Source organism: Prunus dulcis, chromosome 6 (assembly GCF_902201215.1).
Source record: "Prunus dulcis chromosome 6, ALMONDv2, whole genome shotgun sequence".
Taxonomy (NCBI): domain Eukaryota; kingdom Viridiplantae; phylum Streptophyta; class Magnoliopsida; order Rosales; family Rosaceae; genus Prunus; species Prunus dulcis.
In genome coordinates, this window is record NC_047655.1 from 6,420,760 (window position 1) to 6,441,141 (window position 20,382).

Below are 20,382 nucleotides of genomic sequence, written 5' to 3' on the forward strand. Positions count from 1 at the left end.
ATTTAGGTCTTGACTTGAAATTTCATGTCGTGCAATTTAATTTGATCAAATTTCTCATACATCTATTATTTTCTTATATTTGTTAGTCTAACAATCAGACATCATTTATTTAAATTAGCAATCGTACTATATGTGTAGAGGTAGTCATTGCTCGATAAGAATATGTGGGACATAATTTCAACTTTGACAATTCACGTGAGTGTTTCTCGTGATAAAGATGAGATGGTTCTTATTAGTCAGGACTCAACTATTGTCAATTTAACATACTTCATTCACCACTTGCTGTTAATTTAGTGACATTTTAATTTCCATTATTAAAAGAGATTATAAGTTTGAATCACGTCACTGCTGTTGATAAAAAAATTTACTAACACAATAAGCATTATTAGTATGATGTCTTTTTTCCTTTGTTTAAGGAGACCTTGAGTTCAAATATCATCTATGATAATTATTAATTTAAAAGTTGAGCACGCCATATCGGTATAATATTTACTACAAATAGAAGTTTGAACTAGAATAAGTGAAAGATTTGCTTCCTTCTAATGTTACTGAAAATTCATATCATCATCCGCTTACATATATGTACAAAATCTCGATAAAAAAGTATGAACATAGGACCATATTTAAAACTCTTAATCCTAGACCATTAGACAACCTTATTTTTTTTGGAAGTTTAGATCCTATTTCTTGTTTTCTAGGTATTTTCACTTGTGAAAGCACAAAATCATGTTCAAAACATAGTCAACGGTCCACAGCAATCCACGAAGGAAGTGCTTCAGCACATCTCACTGCCACTGCTCACACGCAATCACTGTCCCATAAAATACTCAAAAAAGAGCAGTCATACAAGAAAATTAAAAAAAGCAGAATGATGGCCGTTGAAAACTTTGAACGAATCGTAACCGTTCATCAGAGGCGGCTGCAATCCTGGCCCTCTGATCCTCTCCCAAACGCGTCCTCGCAATTTCTCACTCGCGCGCTTTCCCAACGCCAACGCCCAACGCCCTTCTTCCTCCTCTCCTCAGCTTTTAAAAGCGCTCGTCTTATTCTTCTCCATCTTCGTCAACACCACAACACAAACAGCAGCAACTTCTAGAGAGAGAAGCTGAAGACTATTAGAGAGAGAAAGTCAGGTCACGGACTCGCACAGTGTATTGACATGGCCGACGTCCCTCCCAGCAGTGGCGATTTCCCGGCGGTTCCGTCGCACGGCGGCCAGTACATTCAGTACAACATCTTCGGCAACCTCTTCGAGATCACCAACAAGTACCGGCCTCCGATCATGCCGATCGGTCGCGGCGCGTATGGCATCGTTTGGTACGTCGTTTTTCTCAGAATCGATTCTTTCTTTTCTCCTTCTTCCTTATTTTGAGTTTTGATTTTTGATTATTCGAGTGTTGTTTGGGATTTTGTAGCTCGGTTTTGAACTCGGAGACTAAGGAGATGGTGGCGATGAAGAAAATCGCCAACGCCTTTGACAATCACATGGACGCCAAGCGCACGCTCCGGGAGATTAAGCTGCTTCGTCATTTGGATCATGAAAATGTGAGATTAAGTGCTTGTATTAATTACCAGTTGTTTAAATTCAGTCCTAATTGCTTGTATTTATGACAAAGTTGACTTCTTTAGATTCTTACTATTTATGTACTCAGAAAGGGGGTATTACTATATTTAGTTAATTGGCTGAAGTAGAAGCTTTTGGGAAAGATTGAAGAATTTTATAAGAGTTTACTGTTAGAGATGGAAAGTTGAAGGGTTTGCTAAAATTAGAATTACTGTCAAACAGGTCGTAGCTATCAGGGATGTGATTCCTCCACCTTTGAGGAGAGAATTTTCGGACGTATACATTGCCACGGAACTCATGGATACTGACCTCCATCAAATTATTCGCTCGAATCAAGGTTTATCTGAGGAGCATTGTCAGGTACTTTATAGTCTTTGCCTTTTGATTTCTAAAGCCAAGCTCCATTGGTTGGTAGTTTTTGTGTAAATAAATGGTTTTTATCATTTGAGGACTGATTGGCGTATGTTGGTATGCTTTGCAGTACTTTTTGTATCAGATTCTTCGAGGACTGAAATATATACATTCGGCAAATGTTATTCATAGAGACATGAAGCCCAGCAACCTCTTGTTGAATGCCAATTGCGATCTTAAGATATGTGATTTTGGCCTCGCTCGTCCCACTGCAGAGAATGAGTTATTGACAGAGTATGTTGTTACCAGATGGTACAGGGCACCTGAGCTTCTGTTGAACTCTTCAGATTACACTGCTGCAATAGATGTGTGGTCTGTAGGCTGCATCTTTATGGAGCTTATGAATAGGAAGCCTTTGTTTCCAGGCAAAGATCATGTGCATCAGATGCGCCTATTGACAGAGGTAAGATGACCTGATTTTGACTTTGGTATTTAAGAATCACACTATAGAAGAAATGAAATATCACTTGAAATACTTATTCTGCATCTGGAATTTGGTTTTCTGCTTAAATTAAAGTGGCTACTGCATTGAATTTAGCTAAGTATCTTTAGTAGTTACAGTTCTACCATTCTGTTTTCCTCCGTGTCACTTGAATACTTACACATGTTTCTTATTTTTTGTTACAGCTTCTTGGGACACCAACTGAGTCTGATCTTGGGTTTGTACGGAATGAGGATGCTAGAAGATATATACGGCAGCTCCCCCCGCATCCTCGTCAGCCATTGGCGAGGCTTTTCCCACACGTTAATCCGCTGGCCATTGATCTCATTGATAGAATGTTGACATTTGATCCTACTAAAAGGATAACTGGTAATTTTCTACTCCCATGCCATTCTTCTTTTGGTGCTGTTTTTACCGGCCATATGTATAGAATGTTGACGCATTGAGGTCCCAATTATGAATTTTAATTGTGTAACTTCTGCTTCCACAGTTGAAGAAGCATTGGCTCATCCTTACCTGGAAAGACTACATGACGTAGCTGATGAACCAATCTGCAATGAGCCTTTCTCCTTTGATTTTGAGCAACAACCCTTGGGAGAAGAGCAAATGAAAGATATGATTTACAGAGAGGCTATAGCACTCAACCCAGAGTATGCTTGATTTGAAAAGCAGCATTACTACTCGGTTTCTATATCTATGAAGTAGAAAGATTTTCATTTTCAGAGCTCTTTGATAAAAAGGTTAGGAAAGGTTATTGTTACCAAAATATTGCAATCATCACGAGCACAAGGATCGTCCTATTTCATCTACATCATTACTTAGGTGGGTTTGCTGATTTTTTCCATGATGACCACCCATCAATTTTACTAGACCTCTATATTAATTTTTGAGGTCGGTTCCTCATTTTTCTTTTTCGGTGATCGAACTTGTATTCTATTTATCTTGTTTGTATCTTGATTTTTTTGTTTTTTGTTTTATTTTTTTGCTGTACCAAACTTGTACCATGTATAGCAAGATTGTATTGAGGAACCTAACTGAGATTCAATAAATATCTTTATTCACTCCTTGTGAGACTAATTTGGGATCTTCATTCATAAGCTGTGAAGCTGACGTTCTTATTTCATCTGCCTTTTGTTTGATGGACCAATTTATGCGTGACTTGATTCTCAGGGGAAGATTATTTAGGATCACAAATTTTCCCTCATGTTCTTAATCCCCGTATCCGTGGATTATTTGGCAGAGTGGGAGTGGATCAATGAGTTCTATATAAGATGTTTTTAAGATCTTTTCTTTGATGTAAGATATTCTCTTTGGTATTAATATAATACGGTTGAGCAATGAGTAAATTAAAACTCGTTTCACATCGGAGTCCTCCTTGCCGGCTTATTTGCTTGTTTTGTCACTGTAATTCCATTTCCAGCATTTGAGTTCTAACTGCAATGCTGTCGGCCAACATCCATATTTCATATGAGAATATTAAGATTCAACATCTATCTTTCTTCTAACGTGTGGTAATTGGTACCCCGTGCGCAATCTGAAAGGAATTTAAGGATGAAAATGTCGGCAGTGCAAATAGCATCGGTACTCCAATTTATGAATATTTTAGGAGATATATTGATATTATTTTTGGTATCGGTGTACATCAATGTTGTTGGTTTTATTTGGATTGGAATGTCAATTAAGGTTTAATTTTGTTTATATTTGACTTAATTAGAGATATGTTTTGGTTTGAATTTGCATCTTGTTCCTTGTAATAACCTTCAAAAATCATGAAACTGTCAACCATCAGAGTATGAGGGGAGAAATAAGCTTACCCCAAAGTGTATCGGCCGATATTTTCGTCCTTAAAAAGCAATTACATGAACTTGCTTACTTGAGTTAGACCACTTGCTTCAAGTTTCCTTCAAATAGGTCTTCTCAAGGGTTGCCTTCGTTTTTGGAAACTAAACTAGTTGAAAGTTTAGGCATCTACAGAACTAAAATTAGCGTAGGTGGATTTATCTACAGGGTTTTGGCCCTGTGACAACTACCACCATTTGAAATTTGGAAGTTGGTGCTCATTGCCATTAAGCCTAGTAGCTGGGTCCCCCGATGATTCCCGAAGGGAAAGCTAGACCGCAGTTAGTGCGGCACCTACAGGACTGCACCAACTTTGTTACATTATTTAATAGGGCCGGCAGCTTATGAACATGCATTTTCAGTTAGGACAGGAGGCTGCCACAGAGTTGCAGCAGTTGGGTTGTAACATGGATGCATCATGCATCACTCTCTGTTGATAGGGATGCAGAAATGCTTGATTCCGGTGGTAACCGCGGTGGTTGGATCATCTATTTTTTCATCATAGGTCTCTCTCTCTCTCTCTCTCTCACTGGTCCTACCCACTCACCTCCCTACTACTACTTCCTCTGATCCCACCAAAGCACCAGCCATTCCTCCTGCTCCGACACCCAATCCTGAGTATATTACCTGGTTTCAAACTGACCAATATCTCATGAGTCTTCTTCGCTCCACCCTCCAGGAGTCCATCCTCTCTCAAGTTGTTGGCTGTTCTACCTCGAAGGAAATTTGGGATTGTCTTCTGGAAATTTTTTCCCAACAGTCTCTTGCGAATGCAACGCACATTCGTTTTCAACTTCTCTCTCTCACCAAAGGCTCTAAACCAATTACAGAATATCTCTCTCTTGCCAAGAATTTGGCAGATCAACTGAGTGCCATCAATTCTCCCGTTTCTCCCGTTGACTTGGTCACTTATGTTCTCCGTGGGTTAGGCTACATGTTCATCACTTCTGTATGTTTGCAAAAATCTGTTTCTTAGAAAAACGTGTTTTTTTGGTTTGGACCAGGAACTTTTATGTGCTTGACACTTGCTGCTGGAGGATGGCAATCAAATTTGATTGTGTATCTGATTCAGGAATATAACGTGAAGAGCATTGTTGCTGCTCAGGTTTCAAATGCAGTTAATGGTTGCACTTGTTTATTTCCAATCATTGGAGCAATTATTGCGGACTCTTTTTCCGGCTGCTTCCCTGTCATCTTGATCTCTTCTTGTATCTCTTTTCTGGTAACAGCCTCACTCTGTCTCTACTCTTGCGCAAGCACGCACGCACACACACCTTGAGTTTCATTTTTAAATTCATTAACTTGCAGGGACTGGTCCTATTAGTTTTGACTGCAACTCTAGACTCCTTGAGGCCTCCTTCATGTGATGACGGATTAAGCTTGTGTGAAACACCATCAGAATCTCAGTTTGCAGTTCTCTATGCCGGTATAGCTCTGGCATCGATTGGACTCGGAGGCACTCGCTTTACTACAGCAACAATGGGTGCAAACCAATTTGATAAACCAGAAGAGCAAGGGATTTTCTTTAACTGGTTTTTCTTTGCAATGTATACAACTTCTGTTATAAGTTCTACAGCCATTGTGTATATTGAGGACAATGTCAGTTGGGGCTTGGGATATGGCCTATGTGCTCTTGTCAATTTGATTGGTTTACTCATTTTCTTATCGGGAAGCAATTTCTATCGTCGGGATAAGCCACAAGGCAGCCCATTTGTGAATATAGTTCGTGTTCTCGTTGCAAGCATCCGGAAAAGGAATGTTCTGCTCTCATCCAGAAGCGAGGATTATCACTACCACAATGATGGAGAGGCAAAAATGGTTCCTGAGACACATAAAAAGAGCTTGAGGTGCGACTTTGATTTTATAAAAAGTATCCTATTTTCCTGTTTATAAACATATTCACATCAACTTTCCCATTTCTTAAGAAAAATGGAACAGTCGGTAATTTTTTTTTCTTTTGATGGAGCAAATCATTATAGAACAAAGCAGAAGAAAAAGTACTTTACAGTTCATACTCGGTTTTATTTTCGTTATCTTTTGGATGGAGGCACTGGAGATGATGGAAGCTTTTCTGTCTGATGTAGAAGAAAATAAAGTTGAAGATAGATGATCTTGAAGCTTAAACAACTTTTAATTTGCTTCTTTTGACTAAATGACACAATTTTACTTATAAAATACATTTATCTTCTATTGCTTGGTTAGTTGGCCACTTTGGGATGTTTGAAACACCTTTGGTGAACGGCTGCAGTGTTCACTTTGTGCTGTGTCAAAGAGGAAGGAAACGTTTTCTCCATGTCATTTTCTATCCATTATTATCATCATAATGACGGCATGACCACGTCATGGTAATGTCATAACAGCCTTGTTATTCGGCGTGCAGCACACCGGCCTGCTGGGCGGTGGCCTGGCCTACGCCTAGGCTTAGACCGGGGCGAGACTAATTAATTAGGCTGAGGAAAGGATATTAGAAACTTTGTTGAGTTTGGGAGCTCAGACAGTGCTTTTCCTCTAAACCCTTGACAGTCATATTCTGAAAGGCCTAGCAAACCCTTTTTTCATTTTTATTGTTGCAGCTTCATAAAAAGAAAAAGAAATGACAATTTCACTTTGCTCTCTTGTTGCAGCTTTCTAAATGGTGCAGCCCTGAAAACTGAAGGCGACTTGAAACCTGATGGCTCAATTGCAAAGCCATGGAGCCTGTGCACATTCCAACAAGTAGAAGATCTCAAAACTGTCATTAGAATTTTCCCTTTGTGGTCATCCGGTCTATTTATAAGCACCCCAATAGCAATCCAAGGCAGCTTAACAGCCCTCCAAGCTCTAACCATGGACCGTCGCATCGTGTCACATTTCAAAATCCCAGTTGGATCTTTGCCAGTCTTGGTTCTACTATCTACTTGCATCTCTCTCCCAATAATTGATCGCTTCCTATATCCCGTATGGCAAAAACTGACCAATCAATCTCCAACTCCCCTCCTAAGACTAGGAATAGGCCATGTCCTAAATATCATAAGCATGGTTGTTTCAGCATTAGTGGAGTCAAGGCGTCTCAAAACAGCCCACAGCTCCAAGCTGCCAATGTTGGTTATGTGGTTATTCCCACAGCTGGCCTTAGTTGGCATTGGTGAAGCCTTCCATTTTCCGGGGCAACTTCAGTTGTGCTATCAAGAATTTCCAGTGTCGCTTCGAGGCACAGCGACTGCAATGGTTGCAATGATATTAGGCATTGCTTTCTACACGGGCACGGCTCTGATTGGTCTTGTCCGGAGGGTTACAGGGTGGTTGCCGGATGATATAAACCAAGGGAGGCTTGACAATGTGTACTGGATGGTAGTTGTGATCAGGGTATTAAATATCGATATTATCGGCAATGGGCGATATTTTAGCCCATATCCACTTAATTATCGTCAATATATCGCGATATTATCGATAATATCGCGATTGAAACTGAAAAATACATTAAATTTGTTGAGAAATGGTGCTTTTGCCAACAAGGGGATTCGAACCACTCTCAGTCCCATCCATCTACTGGGCCTTATCCAACAGGCTGCGAATCAATTTGTTAACAATGTTACGACGTGTAATATTTATATGGTCTTAAACGTTTTGCAAGCTAATATTATCTAGGATAAATTTCCATTTAGAAAAAAAAAATCCCTAATATTATTTTATTATGTTTAATTTAGGCATATGTTTAATGTTACGACGTGTAATATTTATATGGCCTTAAAAATTTATGCAAGCTAATATTATCTAGGATAAATTTCTATTTATTAAAAAAAAAATCCCTAATGATAAATTTAGGCATATGTTTAATTTTATTTATTATTTTATTATGGAGGTTTTTTTTTTTTTTTTTGTGTGTGTGGTTATATATTACGGAGTTGTATTATTATTCACTATTGAGTTTTAATATTGTTCATTATATGTGATACTAAGTTTTAACTTTAATAGGAATTCTTTCTATGTGGTAGTAAGTTACTCATATATATATATATATATATGTCAAGCTCATATATCTTATCATATGCAATATATTGTAGTAAATTAATATAACTAAAAAATTGTGGTGTGTTTAATTTTCTTTCACTAATTACTACATATTTTCTAAAGACACGGTGTTTGTCAGGTCGCTACATAATCAACTTAAATCACTCTAACCCACCATGCCATGCATTTTATTCCAGTTTTTTGTGATAAAATAATAGACAATTGACTAAATAAACATCTTCTAAAGTTTCAATAAAAATTTCCAAGTTTTTCTCATAATTTCCTTGATTTTTATTTAATTTTTATCGATATCGATATTTTGTCGATATTTCCATCGATATATCCGTATTTTTGGACCACCGATATTTCCGAAACTCTCGATATTTTAGACCTTGGTTGTGATTGGTGTGCTGAATTTCGGTTATTACTTGTCATGTGCCCAGTTGTACAAGCATCAGAATGTTAGTGAGGGGATAGAAGGTAGTTCAGGCTCCTGATGGTTGATGCTCATGTTTACTAATTAAGAATTAAGATCAAGCGTCTTGGAGTCTACTACTAGAGAGGAATTATGAGTAAACATTATCTTTCGATTTTCTAGGCAGACAATAACTACTCGTTAATCTATATAAAGAATGTCAAAAGATGAATTTGGATGTTGGAGTGAATGCTTAAAACTACTTTATACTCTCCTAAGTTTTCCATTAGTTAGACCTACATCCTCTATTGCTTTTGTTTTTACTTGAATGTTAATTGAAGCATTTTATTACAAATTTACGAGTTATTCATTTTTTTTGGTTGTTGCTAAAGTTAGGATGGGTGATAGGGTTTTCTAATACACACTTTCAAAGTAATGGGGACTCGAACTTTAAACCATCCATCTACAAGTCAAAGCACATAATATAACTATATAGGTAAATAATAGTAAAATATCATTTTTTTAATATATAGAACGATAAAATATTCAAAATATCACAAAATGTCCTTAATTAATTAAATTGTAATAAATAAAACTATTCATTAAATAAAGATAATTAGTAAATTAATAATATTTCATATTAAAAAATTTTAATAAAAAAAGAGAAGAAAAACCAAAGGAAAAAATTGTCCCAAGAAAAAGAAGAGAAACAACGTTACAGCCTGGTTCATATTAGAGCACTTCCACCGCAAGGGGGGAGGGCAGGCAAAGCAGGGGGGTGCCTAAGGCCCAAAAAACCCCCCCTGGGGTGCAAGGTCTAGCCCGAGCAAAGAGTGGGACCCACCAACTCGGGCAACCCCATAGGCAAGAATCGCTTGGGCTGTGGCCAGAAGGCTGTTGACGTCAGCGGTTGAAATCAAATATATATATTTACTGTTGGCGAGTGAATCTCACAAATCAAAATGATGGAATAGAGTTGAGCATATATCAGATTTTGAGTTGTCTATGGTTACTATACTAGGTTGAGCATATATGTCTTCATTGGAGCAAAATGATGGAATAGAGTTGGTAATCTTTTTGATATGCCTCAAATTATAGAAAAACTTGTATGAAACGAAGATTGCACTGTTTTGCTATTCCTGATCAATCAAAGGCTATCATGTAAAAAAGTTATCACGCATGGCATACCATGATTGGCCAGGAATAGCAAAATAGTGCTATTCCCGTTTCATATAAGTGTTTCCCCTCAGGTTAGACAACTTTGCTAGGTTATGCTTCACATGCAGCTCACTATAGCAGTACTCTTATGTCTCAAGCTTTGGATTGGTGCTCCAAACAAAACAAAAATGCACTCTACTCTGCTTCAACTACAGCAAAATTCAACGCTTTTTTGCTTCTTTGGTTTAAACATTATTGTTCCAATCTCATGGTTGGATTCTCCACCCATGATCTTGCCAGGGGATGTTAGATTGTGTAGAACTAGGGTTGTGACAAGTGTCATCTATTGACTGATGTTTTAGAATTAGTTACTAAGCTGTTATAATTAGTTAGAGCCTTATGAAACTTAACTCTCTGTAATTGTATAGTTATCTGAGAAACAATATAGAAAAGTTCATCTTCTTCTCAATTTTTCTCTCTCTGTTTCTCTTTCATTAAAGTATTCTAACTATAACTACTGGCCATAATGATTAATATAAAAGTACATATCAAGAAATGTATCATCTAGTTAGCTAATGTGATTGAAAATGTACGAGTCCTTTAACATGACACAGTCAATTTGAATAAAACAATATGTACTATAACTACCTCTCTTATAAAATTAGGACCCATTATATTTGATTTGGGATTCTAGCAACATACAACATCGGCTACAATAACTATCAATCAAAAGTGAATACAAAACTTGAATCTTTGAACATAGTAATTCTCCAATTGTTGAAATCGGAGAGATAGAGGATAAATAGCAGACATACTCAACCAAAAGAACATATACATGACCCACATAGCAGAAATGCAATTAACAATGTGAAATCCACCATATATCATAGTTGTGGATGTAGAACCTCCATAGCCAAACATGGAATTGAAGTCAACAAGTCAAATCAATCTGAACAACCACAATTTGAGTAGTAATCTTACTAAAAATAGAAACAAATCCCAATCGATGAATCTTTAAATTCGCAAATCAATGGAGAATTATGCGAAACAACCATAATTCTACATACTTCTGCAAGAATTATTGTATGAGCCCATCATGTGACTTTGATATGCAACATATATGTGAGCTTCACTATAGTCGTAGCACATGCATGTTTTAAAAGGTATATTATAAATGTATAAAAAGGGAAGTCGTGTATGACACAAAAATTCTTTAAACTCTAATATCATGTCATGCGGTTAGTTAACATCGTAATTAAATGTGGTAATTCTAGCATTATTCTTTTTTAGAGCGAAAAGATGCATTACTGCTTATAAATGCCCAACTCGCTAGTGACTTAAAAGACAAAATTATGCATCACATGGACCCCCCTAAATAGTCAGAACTCCACATCTATATATGATCATATCATATTGCAATCTTAATAATCATCTCTTGGCTTGGCTTGGCTTGCAGGGCATTGTTCTATTAGCGTTGACCGAGACATTTAACTCGTTGAAGCTTCAACCTTGTGTGAAGGAACCCACCTCCAAGCTACAACATGCAATCTTGTACACAGCTATAGCCCTAGCAATAATTGGGGTGGGAGGTACAAGATACACAATGGCAACAATGGGAGCAAATCAGTTTGAAAATCCTAAGAACCAAGCCACTTACTTCAACTGGTTCTTCTTCACCCTCTACGCAGCTACAGTGGTCAGCATCACAGCCATCGTCTATGTTGAGGGCAATGTGAGTTGGAGATTAGGGTTTGGCCACCATTGCCAACCTAATTGGACTGGTCATTTACTTGTGTGGGGCCCGTTTCTATCGTTTTGATAAACCACAAGGGAGCCCATTTGTGGGTTTGGCTCGCGTGGTTGTTGCTTCAGCTCGGAAAAGGAATCTCCAGCACTCGTCTGGCGGAACCAAGGATTATTACTATGGGCATGGTGGAGTGACAGATGACTTGGTGGGTTCTGCAACACCTAGCTCCAGCTTCAGGTACAAGCATTACTTAAATTTCTAATGTTTTATTAGCTAACTTAAGATTTTAGGGTTAGCATAACATAGCATCAACCACACTTTGATTTATTCTCTCTCATATGCCTTATCGTTATTGACCAATTTCGTAACAGTTTAAGATTCAATGATCGTCTAACATTTAAGCCATTTAGATTTCCTTTTGAGAAGATGTTGATGTTTTTTTTTGTTCACCAAGAGCAACTCCACCCATTTGCCCTTAGCCATGGCAAGGGGGGAGCTAGGGCAGCTACTATTCACTTGAATAGTGGTTGCCCTTGCAAATAGTATTTTGTGTTTCCACCCATTGCCATGGTTAAGGGCAATTAATATTCTTTTTTGTTTTTTGTTTTTGTTTTTTCCCCTTATTTTTTAATAGAAATAATTAATTTGGATAATATTTTCAGATAAGATTTCCGAGTTCCTACATGTCAAGACTATTCATAATCGGATAAAATTTTCGGATAAGATTTTTGGATTCAAATTTCGGATAAATTTCAAAATTCAAATTTCAGATAAATTTTTGGGTTCAAATTTCGAATGAATTTCAAAATTCAAAATTCAGATAAATTTGGGTTCAAATTTCAGATGAATTTAAAATTCAAATTTCATACAAATTAGGGTTCAAATTTCGGATGAATTTCAAATTTCAGATAAGATTTTCATCCAATCAAATCAAGCCACGTGGCATGTCTATCTTGCCAAAATTTTCTATAAAACCAGAGGCTTAGCTCATACATCTTACACCATATCTTTCTATATTTTCATTTCTCAGAGTTTAGAATTCATACTTCATTCATTCTCAATGGAAGATTTTAGGAGATGCTTGGAGAGGGAAGAGCGAGAAACAAATAAGAGAAACCATAGAGCAGATGAAATCAATGAGTTGCAGAGACAAGTCGATGAACAAGTTCTCATAGCAGTGGCTTTGCAAGATGAAGAGAACCAAGGTCACCTATGTGGTTCACAAGTCGGCCGCTGTCGGAATGTGGAAAGACATAGGTATTCTCGGGGTAAGAATCTTTTGGAAGATTATTTTATCCCAACTTCTTTGTACTCTGATGTTGATTTTCGAAGGCGATTTAGAATGCAACCTCATTTGTTCAATAAATTCATGTATGATATTTGCAATTATGATGCATAAAAGTGTGATGCTACTGGGGTTTTGGGGCTTCTTCCAGAGCAAAAGCTTACAGCTGTTATACGAATGTTGGCGTATGGAGCATCTGCTGATCAGGTGGATGAGATTGCCCGGATGGGGAAGTCCACTACGTTGGAGGCTTTGGTAAGATTTTGTCAAGCAGTTGAAACTCTGTACACTAGGGACTACCTGCGTAGACCTACTCCCAGGGACCTCCAACGGCTTCTACAAAAAGCCGAAGCTCGAGGATTTCCAGGAATGATTGGTAGCATCGACTGCATGCACTGGCAATGGAAGAATTGCCCAACTGCCTGGCAAGGTGATTACGGAAATAGAAAAGGCCAAAAAAGTATCATCCTTGAAGCCGTTGCTGGCTTCGACACATGGGTTTGGCATGCCTTCTTTGGAGTTGCAGGATCCTAAACCTCAACGTGCTGGGTCAATCCTCGGTCTTCAACGATGTATTGAGAGGCCAGGACCCCAATATCACCTATCAAGTCAACAATACAGTGTACCAGACAGGGTATTATCTAGCTGACGGCATCAACCTGAGGTGGACCACTTTTGTCAAATCGATTCCGAATCCCCAATCCCATAAGCAAAAATTATTTGCAACCTATCAAGAGGGATACAGGAAAGATGTCGAAAGGTGTTTTGGCATCCTTCAAGCTCGGTGGTTGATTATTCGAGGTGCGGCCCGTATGTTTGATGAGGAGATCCTCAGAAACATTATGATGACTTGCATCATCCTCCATAATATGATTGTGGAGGATGAGTACGATTATGATGCTTTAGAGGTCTACGAACCGGATCCAATGAACACAACCTTTACACGGATTTATGAAAGGCCCATGGGGCCAAGTGGAGAACCGTTTGAGCCGAAACCGTTGGTGAGGGATGGTCATTTGATGACCCGAATGATAGATCGATATACAAATATGCAATCTACGTATATTCATGATATGCGTCAAGTTCACTTGATAGAGCATCTATGGGCGGTGAAAGGCAATGAAGATGAATGATGGAGCATAGATGCTTTGGTTATGTTTTATTTAGTTATGGTTAGGTTGTATTGTATTTTTATTTATTATGATTTAGTTGTGGTTGGTTATTATTATTGTGACTTGTTTGTACTTTATTTATTTATTTATTATGTTTTATTTGAAGTATGGATTATGTTGAATAAAAAGGTAATTTATTGAATGCTTTGTTTATTAAATAACGAAATGTAATACAAGTCAGGAATTACTACTACTAAAATAAAATACATGAATTACAACAACTTTAATACAAAACATGAAAAATACAAATACATAAAAGGTATGCTAACTAATTTAATGGTTTCCATCATTTAACCAATCCGTGTTACTAGGCCTATCATCCCGGAAAAGTCTTCTTCTCATAACATCCCTTCGTTCTAGTTTCCAAAATTGTTTTGTTTTAGGGGACATATGACTTGTATCCATTGTCATGGTTTCCCGATCCGTCTTGTCCATATCTTTTTTGGGCAAATACTCCCTTTCTCGTGCATACTCAGCTTGAAGGGCCAACTCGTTATCTTGGCGTTTTTGCTCCATTTCTATTCTTATGCCGTTTTGCCTTGCAATTTCCTCTAAAATATTTGAATTATTATTGCTTGAATCACCCGCTTTCTTTGCCTTTGCTGCCTTTCGGCCAATGGGCCTCTGCTCCTTTTCAATGGGTGAGTCTTAACTCATAGGAGAATGGAAAGGTGAATCTGATGTCATTGAATCACGGAATGACGTCTCGTTTAACACAACGGCGGGACCCGTCGGAATAATTATGAAGCGTTTGTAATATTTCACCACCTCCCAACATTCATGATGGTTGAAACTTTTTTTGCCACCCCCAGTTGCACCGAACCACATTTGTGCTTGAATCATCTATTTAACAAAAAAATGGAAATGCAATAAATATTTAAAATATATTGGATATGCAAGTAACAAAAAAAATAATAATGGAAATGCAATTAACCTTACAAATAAATTAGAAGTGCAAGAAAATTAAGAAACAAGTGGAAATGCAAGAAATATTAACAACATATTGAAAATGCAAGAAATATTAACAAAATATTTAAAATGCAAGAAATATTAACAAAATATTGATAATGCAAGAAATATGAACAAAATATTTAAATACAAGAAATATTAACAACATATTGCTATTGTAAGAAATATGAACAAAATATTTAAAATGCAAGAAATATTAACAAAATATTGAAAATGCAAGCAATATTAACAATATATATATATATATTAGGAGATTAAACTTAATAAAACAAAAATTATAAAATACTTACCTCGTTAGTACGATTTTCCCCGCTTCTATAATTGTCCATCGCTTTTGCTAGGGCAGCTCTTCATTTTTCCAACTCTTTATTGAGAATTTTCCACATACTGGAAAATGTCATCTCCATACGAGTAGACCCCGGAATTTTTTCACAAAATTCGGCATGAATTTTTTTCCACATATGAAAAAATTTCATCTCATTGCCGAACACGGGACAATGACAAATTTGGAGCCAAGCCTCACACAAGGAAACATCTTCCATGGTGCTCCAAGCCCCTCCGGTTTCGATAGAAGAAGCCATAAAAATATGAAGTCAAAATACAAGATGAAAAATAGGAAAACGTTGAGTAAAGAGTGAATAATAGTAGAAGTGTAATGAAATGTATAAGGATTGATGTTGAAAGTGAAGGGTATTGATAGGTATTTATAGAAGAAAAAAAAATCTGAATTTTTTAGAATTTTTAAAAAAAATTGCCGATTTTTTTTCATATTTTTATTGCCCAAAAAAGGCTCAGTCGTAGGATTAGATTCGGAGATGCTGATCGAAGGGCTGAGGAGGCGACATGTGGCAACTTTTCGTTGAAATTGTCGTCGCGCTGACATCAGCGCGCGCTAGTTCATGAATGACAAAAATTAAAATCTAAGTTAATAATGTACCTAATCGCTCTAAGCCATTTAGGTAGAATAATGCACCTAAGTTAATAATGTACCTAATGAAGGACAAAAATTAAAATCTAATCTGTGATCAGAGTTTAATAATAAGGCATCTTGTCAGGGTTTAAAAACAGGTCGCGCCAATTAATGGTTGACGTGCTAGAGCAGGGAGTGGTCTTGGTGATCATCAATGTAAATTGATTCGACAGGACAGGAGGAGGAGCTAGCACTAGAGATATTAGATATGGTGCAGTCAAAATGGTCGTGTTTTCATCATGGCGCACAATTGTGTGGAGAGATTTCATGTAAAGCAAATGCACTTAATTATTAGTGAGAGAAAAACAAAATGCACCAAATGCCTTGATTTACAAAGTCTCATTATTTGGGTAGACTTTGTTGCCTAGTTGTCATCTCTTGGGGGCATATGATCCCTACTCATCCCTCTGTTATCGAAAGAAAATGATTTTTCTAGTTTTTAACATTGTAATATTTCTCTTTCTAATGTTGGAAGAGGTCCAAATTTGAATCTCCTTTTTTTGTGCCAAAAAGATAAAAGCCTTCATAAAAGATCATTTCCTTGCCTTTTTTGTTTTGTTTTGTTTTTCTTTCTGCCCTTTTGTTATACTACAAATTTCGCTTTCCCTACAAGCTTCTAATATGCTTGAAAAGCCTTTGGACAGCTGAAAATACATATAAAAGGCTAATGATACATGCCTTCTTAATTACTGGATGTAAAATTACCCATTAGCCTTTGTACAGCTAAATATATATGGCTAATGATATATAAGGCACCCCTAAGGCTAAATATATATAAAGTTGTCGCTTTCATTGCGTGATTGTAACTTAGAAAAGTCTTGTTTTTTTCTTTTTAACTTAGAAAAGTACACTATATATAAATTATTGGGCACAAATATAGTTTTCGTGTGTGTAGTATTGTCACATGTGTCAGATAAAGACACAACTATTTGTGTCTACATAAGAAAGATTATTACTTTTCGTGAAGAACATGTTAGATTGTACTTATTACCTACATTAAATTGATATCTGGCATTATTTTTTGTGTCCATAAAAAAAAAATGCTCTATCTAAATCGATTTAATACAATTATTTGTGTTTTATATAAAAACTTCACAAATAAAATTTGTTTGTGCGGTAAGTTAGAGGGGAGGGCACAAGACATGTATTCGTGATATTTGACCAATTTTGTAGTAAGGGTTAATTGGTGATTTGGCCCCAAAACTTGTATATAACTTTCGATTTATTCCCTATCTTTTTTATAAAAAAATTAAGGATATGAACTTCTTTTCTCTGTTAATTTTCCCCATGCCATCTAAATATGCAACATTTCATCTAATTTGCCATTAAATATGAGGGCAAAATGGTCATTTTGTATGTTAAAAATAAATAAAAAACTGAAAATTGAAATAATACTCTCTCTCTCTCTCTCTCTCTCTCTCTCTCTGTGTAGGTGCAGGTTGGGTTCTGCGAGTGGGGGACGGGAGCATGGATATGTTGCCGCTGCTAGGGAGGAAAGGAGTGATGGGTCTGGGTCTGGAGGCAAAGGCTAGGGAATGGAATGGGTCTGGGTCTTGTCGGGGTGGTTGTATGGTAGCGTTGTGCTTGGGGTGGTATGAGGGCGGATCTCGCATGGGGATGGGCCTGGCGGATACGTCTCGGCTGGGGAGAGAGAACAAAAAGAATGGGGAAGACCGGGAGGGATTTATGGGGTGGGGGATTGATTTGAGGATGGATGATTGGTCTAAAGGTGGAGGGTGATGGTCACATGGGGAATGGGAGGAGAAGAAAACCCAAGGAGGCTGGTGGGACCCAGGGCTTACCTGGGCTGCTTCTTCTGCCCTGAAGGGCCGAAACCGAGCAAACGGGCCTCTTGCCATGACAAAAGGGCCCGCACTAGAGATGCTCTAATTGGACTGGTCATTTTCTTGTGTGGGGCCCGTTTCTATCGTTTTGATAAACCACAAGGGAGCCCATTTGTGGGTTTGGCTCGTGTGGATGTTGCTTCAGCACGGAAAAGGAGCCTCCAGCACTCGTCTGATGGAAGCAAAGATTATTACTATGGGCATGGTGGAGTGACGGATGACTTGGTGGGTTTTGCAACACCCACAGCATTACTTTACATTTCTAATCTTTTATTATAGCTAAAAACTTAAGATTTTAGGGTCATTGTGTCAAACATAGTATCAATGACGCTTTAATTTCTCATTCTCTCGTATGTCTTATCGTTATTGACCAATTTCTTAACAGTTTAAGTTTTTGAGATCCAGTGATCATCAAACCTCTAAGCCATTTAGATTTCCTTTTGATATGTTTTTTTGTTCACTAAGCTGATGTGTTAGATTAGATTATGATATGTTGACCCTTGTATTAGGTATATCATTAGGATTAGGTATACTAGTGCATCTAAGTTAAGACAAAAATTAAAATCTAATGTATGATCAGAGTTTGAAAACAGGTTACCAATTAATGGTTGACATGCTAGAGCAGGCAGTGGTCTTGATGATCACCAATGCAAATTGATTGGTCAGGAGGAGGAGCTAGCACTAGAGATTTTGAGATATGGTGCAGTCAAAATGTTAGTGCGGTGGAGAGCAAAGGAAGCACGTTTTGTTTTAAATTTCTATTTCCATTTTAATAGTGGGTGACAGGAGGGGCGTGCATTTTGGTATGATAGAGATGACCACTTGGATAGATATGCGCTCAAACCAGGTGCAACACTTGCTAGAAACTTCATGTAAAGCAAATGCATTTAATTATTAATGAGAGAAAAACAACATGCACCAAATGCTTTAAAAAGTCTCATTATTTGCATGGACTTTGTTGCCTAGTTCTCATCTCTTGGGGCCATATGATCTCTACTCTACTCCTCCCTCATCATCAAAAGAAAATGACTTTTCTAATTTTTAATCTAGTGGTGTCTCTCTTCCTAATGTCGGAAGAGGTCTAAGTTCGAATTCCATTATGCATCAATTAAATAATCTCATTTTCTCTGTTTCAGCCTTATTTTTGTACCAAAAAGATTCAAAAAACTTCATAAAAGATAGTTTCCTTGCCTTTTTTTTTTTTTTTTTTTTCCTTTCTACCCTTTTGCTATATTACAATTCTTGCTTCTGCTACAAACTTTTAATATGCTTGAAAAGCCTTTGGACCAGCAGAATCTTATGATACATGCCTTCTTTATATATATGCAGGTTTCTTAACCTTGCAGCACAGAGAATTGGAGGAGACATTAAGCCAGATGGTTCCATTGGAAAACCACGGAGACTATGCACAGTGCAACAAGTAGAAGATTTCTAGACCCTCTTAAGAATTTTGCCATTATGGTCAGGAAGTATTTTCTTAGGTACCCCAATAGCAGTCCAATACAACTTAACCATCTTGCAGGCTCTCACCATGGACCGTCAGATTGGACCTCATTTTAAAATCCTAGCATGGTCTATTTTAGTCATTGTCCTAATCTCCACTGCCATCTCGCTCTCCCTTATCGACAGGTTCTTGTGTCCCATATGGCAGAAGTTAACTGGTCAGTTCCCAACATCCCTCCAACGCATAGGATTAGGCCACGTGTTAAACATTCTCTGGCATGTCTGTTTCAGCACTTGTGGAGTCGAAACGGCTTGAGATAGCAAAAACCCACCACCTCCAAGACCAGCCTGGTGCTATTGTCCCCATGTTGGCCTTATGGCTCTTCCCACAGTTAGTTTTGGTAGGCATTTGAGAGGCATTTCATTTTCCAGGACAAGTTGCATTGTACTATCAAGAATTTCTGATGTCAATCCGAAGCACATCTACTGCCATGATTGCGATGATCGTTAGGATTTCATTTTATTTAGGCACAGGTGTGATTAATCTGATTCAAAGGGTTACAAGATGGCTGCCAGACAATATAAACAATGGGAAACTAGAAAATGTGTGTTGGATGTTGGTTGTGGTGGGGGTGCTAAATTTTGGTTACTATTTAGCGTGTGCTAGCTTGTACAAGTATCAAAATGTAAAGGGTGCATATGGCAATTCTGGCCCTGATAGCAAGAAGTGCAGATGGCTTAGTTTGGTATTGATGTGCTATTAAAAAAAACTGATTCTGCTGTTCTGTGAGAATAAACAACTGTGAAGTGAAGCAGTTAAGTGTTTGATAATCTATATTTGTAAAAGTGTTGTGAGTATGAAAAGCAATGTAAATGTGTTAGGTAAATTTTTTTGTAATAGTGTATAATGACAAAGAAGGACATGATGTTTAAAATTTTTTTAAAAACTAAAATTTTCATTATAAAATAAAAAATGTATAATTCAAGATAACAAATAAATAAATTAATGTGCAAATATATTTTAAAAAAACAACTTAAAAGCAATTGCTTTCAGTCGACACCCCCCTTCCTTTTTTCTTTTTTTGCTTTTTTCTCATTTTTCTTTGTTTCTTCCTTTTCTCCTTCTCTCTTCT

At 37.3% G+C, this 20,382-nt stretch overlaps 2 protein-coding genes and 1 pseudogene across 2 annotated transcripts; all 3 read left to right on the top strand.

Annotated features, from left to right (window-relative positions):
• Window positions 1-927: 927 nt before the first annotated feature.
• LOC117630792 (mitogen-activated protein kinase 3) lies at window positions 928-3,494 on the top strand. The gene is made up of 6 exons (XM_034363571.1): window positions 928-1,317; window positions 1,416-1,545; window positions 1,787-1,924; window positions 2,046-2,378; window positions 2,603-2,786; window positions 2,908-3,494. The coding sequence occupies exons 1-6, from the start codon at window positions 1,160-1,162 to the stop codon at window positions 3,075-3,077; spliced, it is 1,113 nt and encodes a 370-aa protein (XP_034219462.1). The 5' UTR covers window positions 928-1,159; the 3' UTR covers window positions 3,078-3,494.
• Window positions 3,495-4,668: 1,174 nt separating this feature from the next.
• LOC117631829 (protein NRT1/ PTR FAMILY 2.6-like) lies at window positions 4,669-8,900 on the top strand. The gene is made up of 4 exons (XM_034365147.1): window positions 4,669-5,478; window positions 5,565-6,103; window positions 6,881-7,589; window positions 8,642-8,900. The coding sequence occupies exons 1-4, from the start codon at window positions 5,269-5,271 to the stop codon at window positions 8,741-8,743; spliced, it is 1,560 nt and encodes a 519-aa protein (XP_034221038.1). The 5' UTR covers window positions 4,669-5,268; the 3' UTR covers window positions 8,744-8,900.
• Window positions 8,901-11,218: 2,318 nt separating this feature from the next.
• On the top strand, window positions 11,219-20,099 carry LOC117630170 (annotated as a pseudogene).
• The last annotated feature ends 283 nt before the right edge of the window (window positions 20,100-20,382 follow it).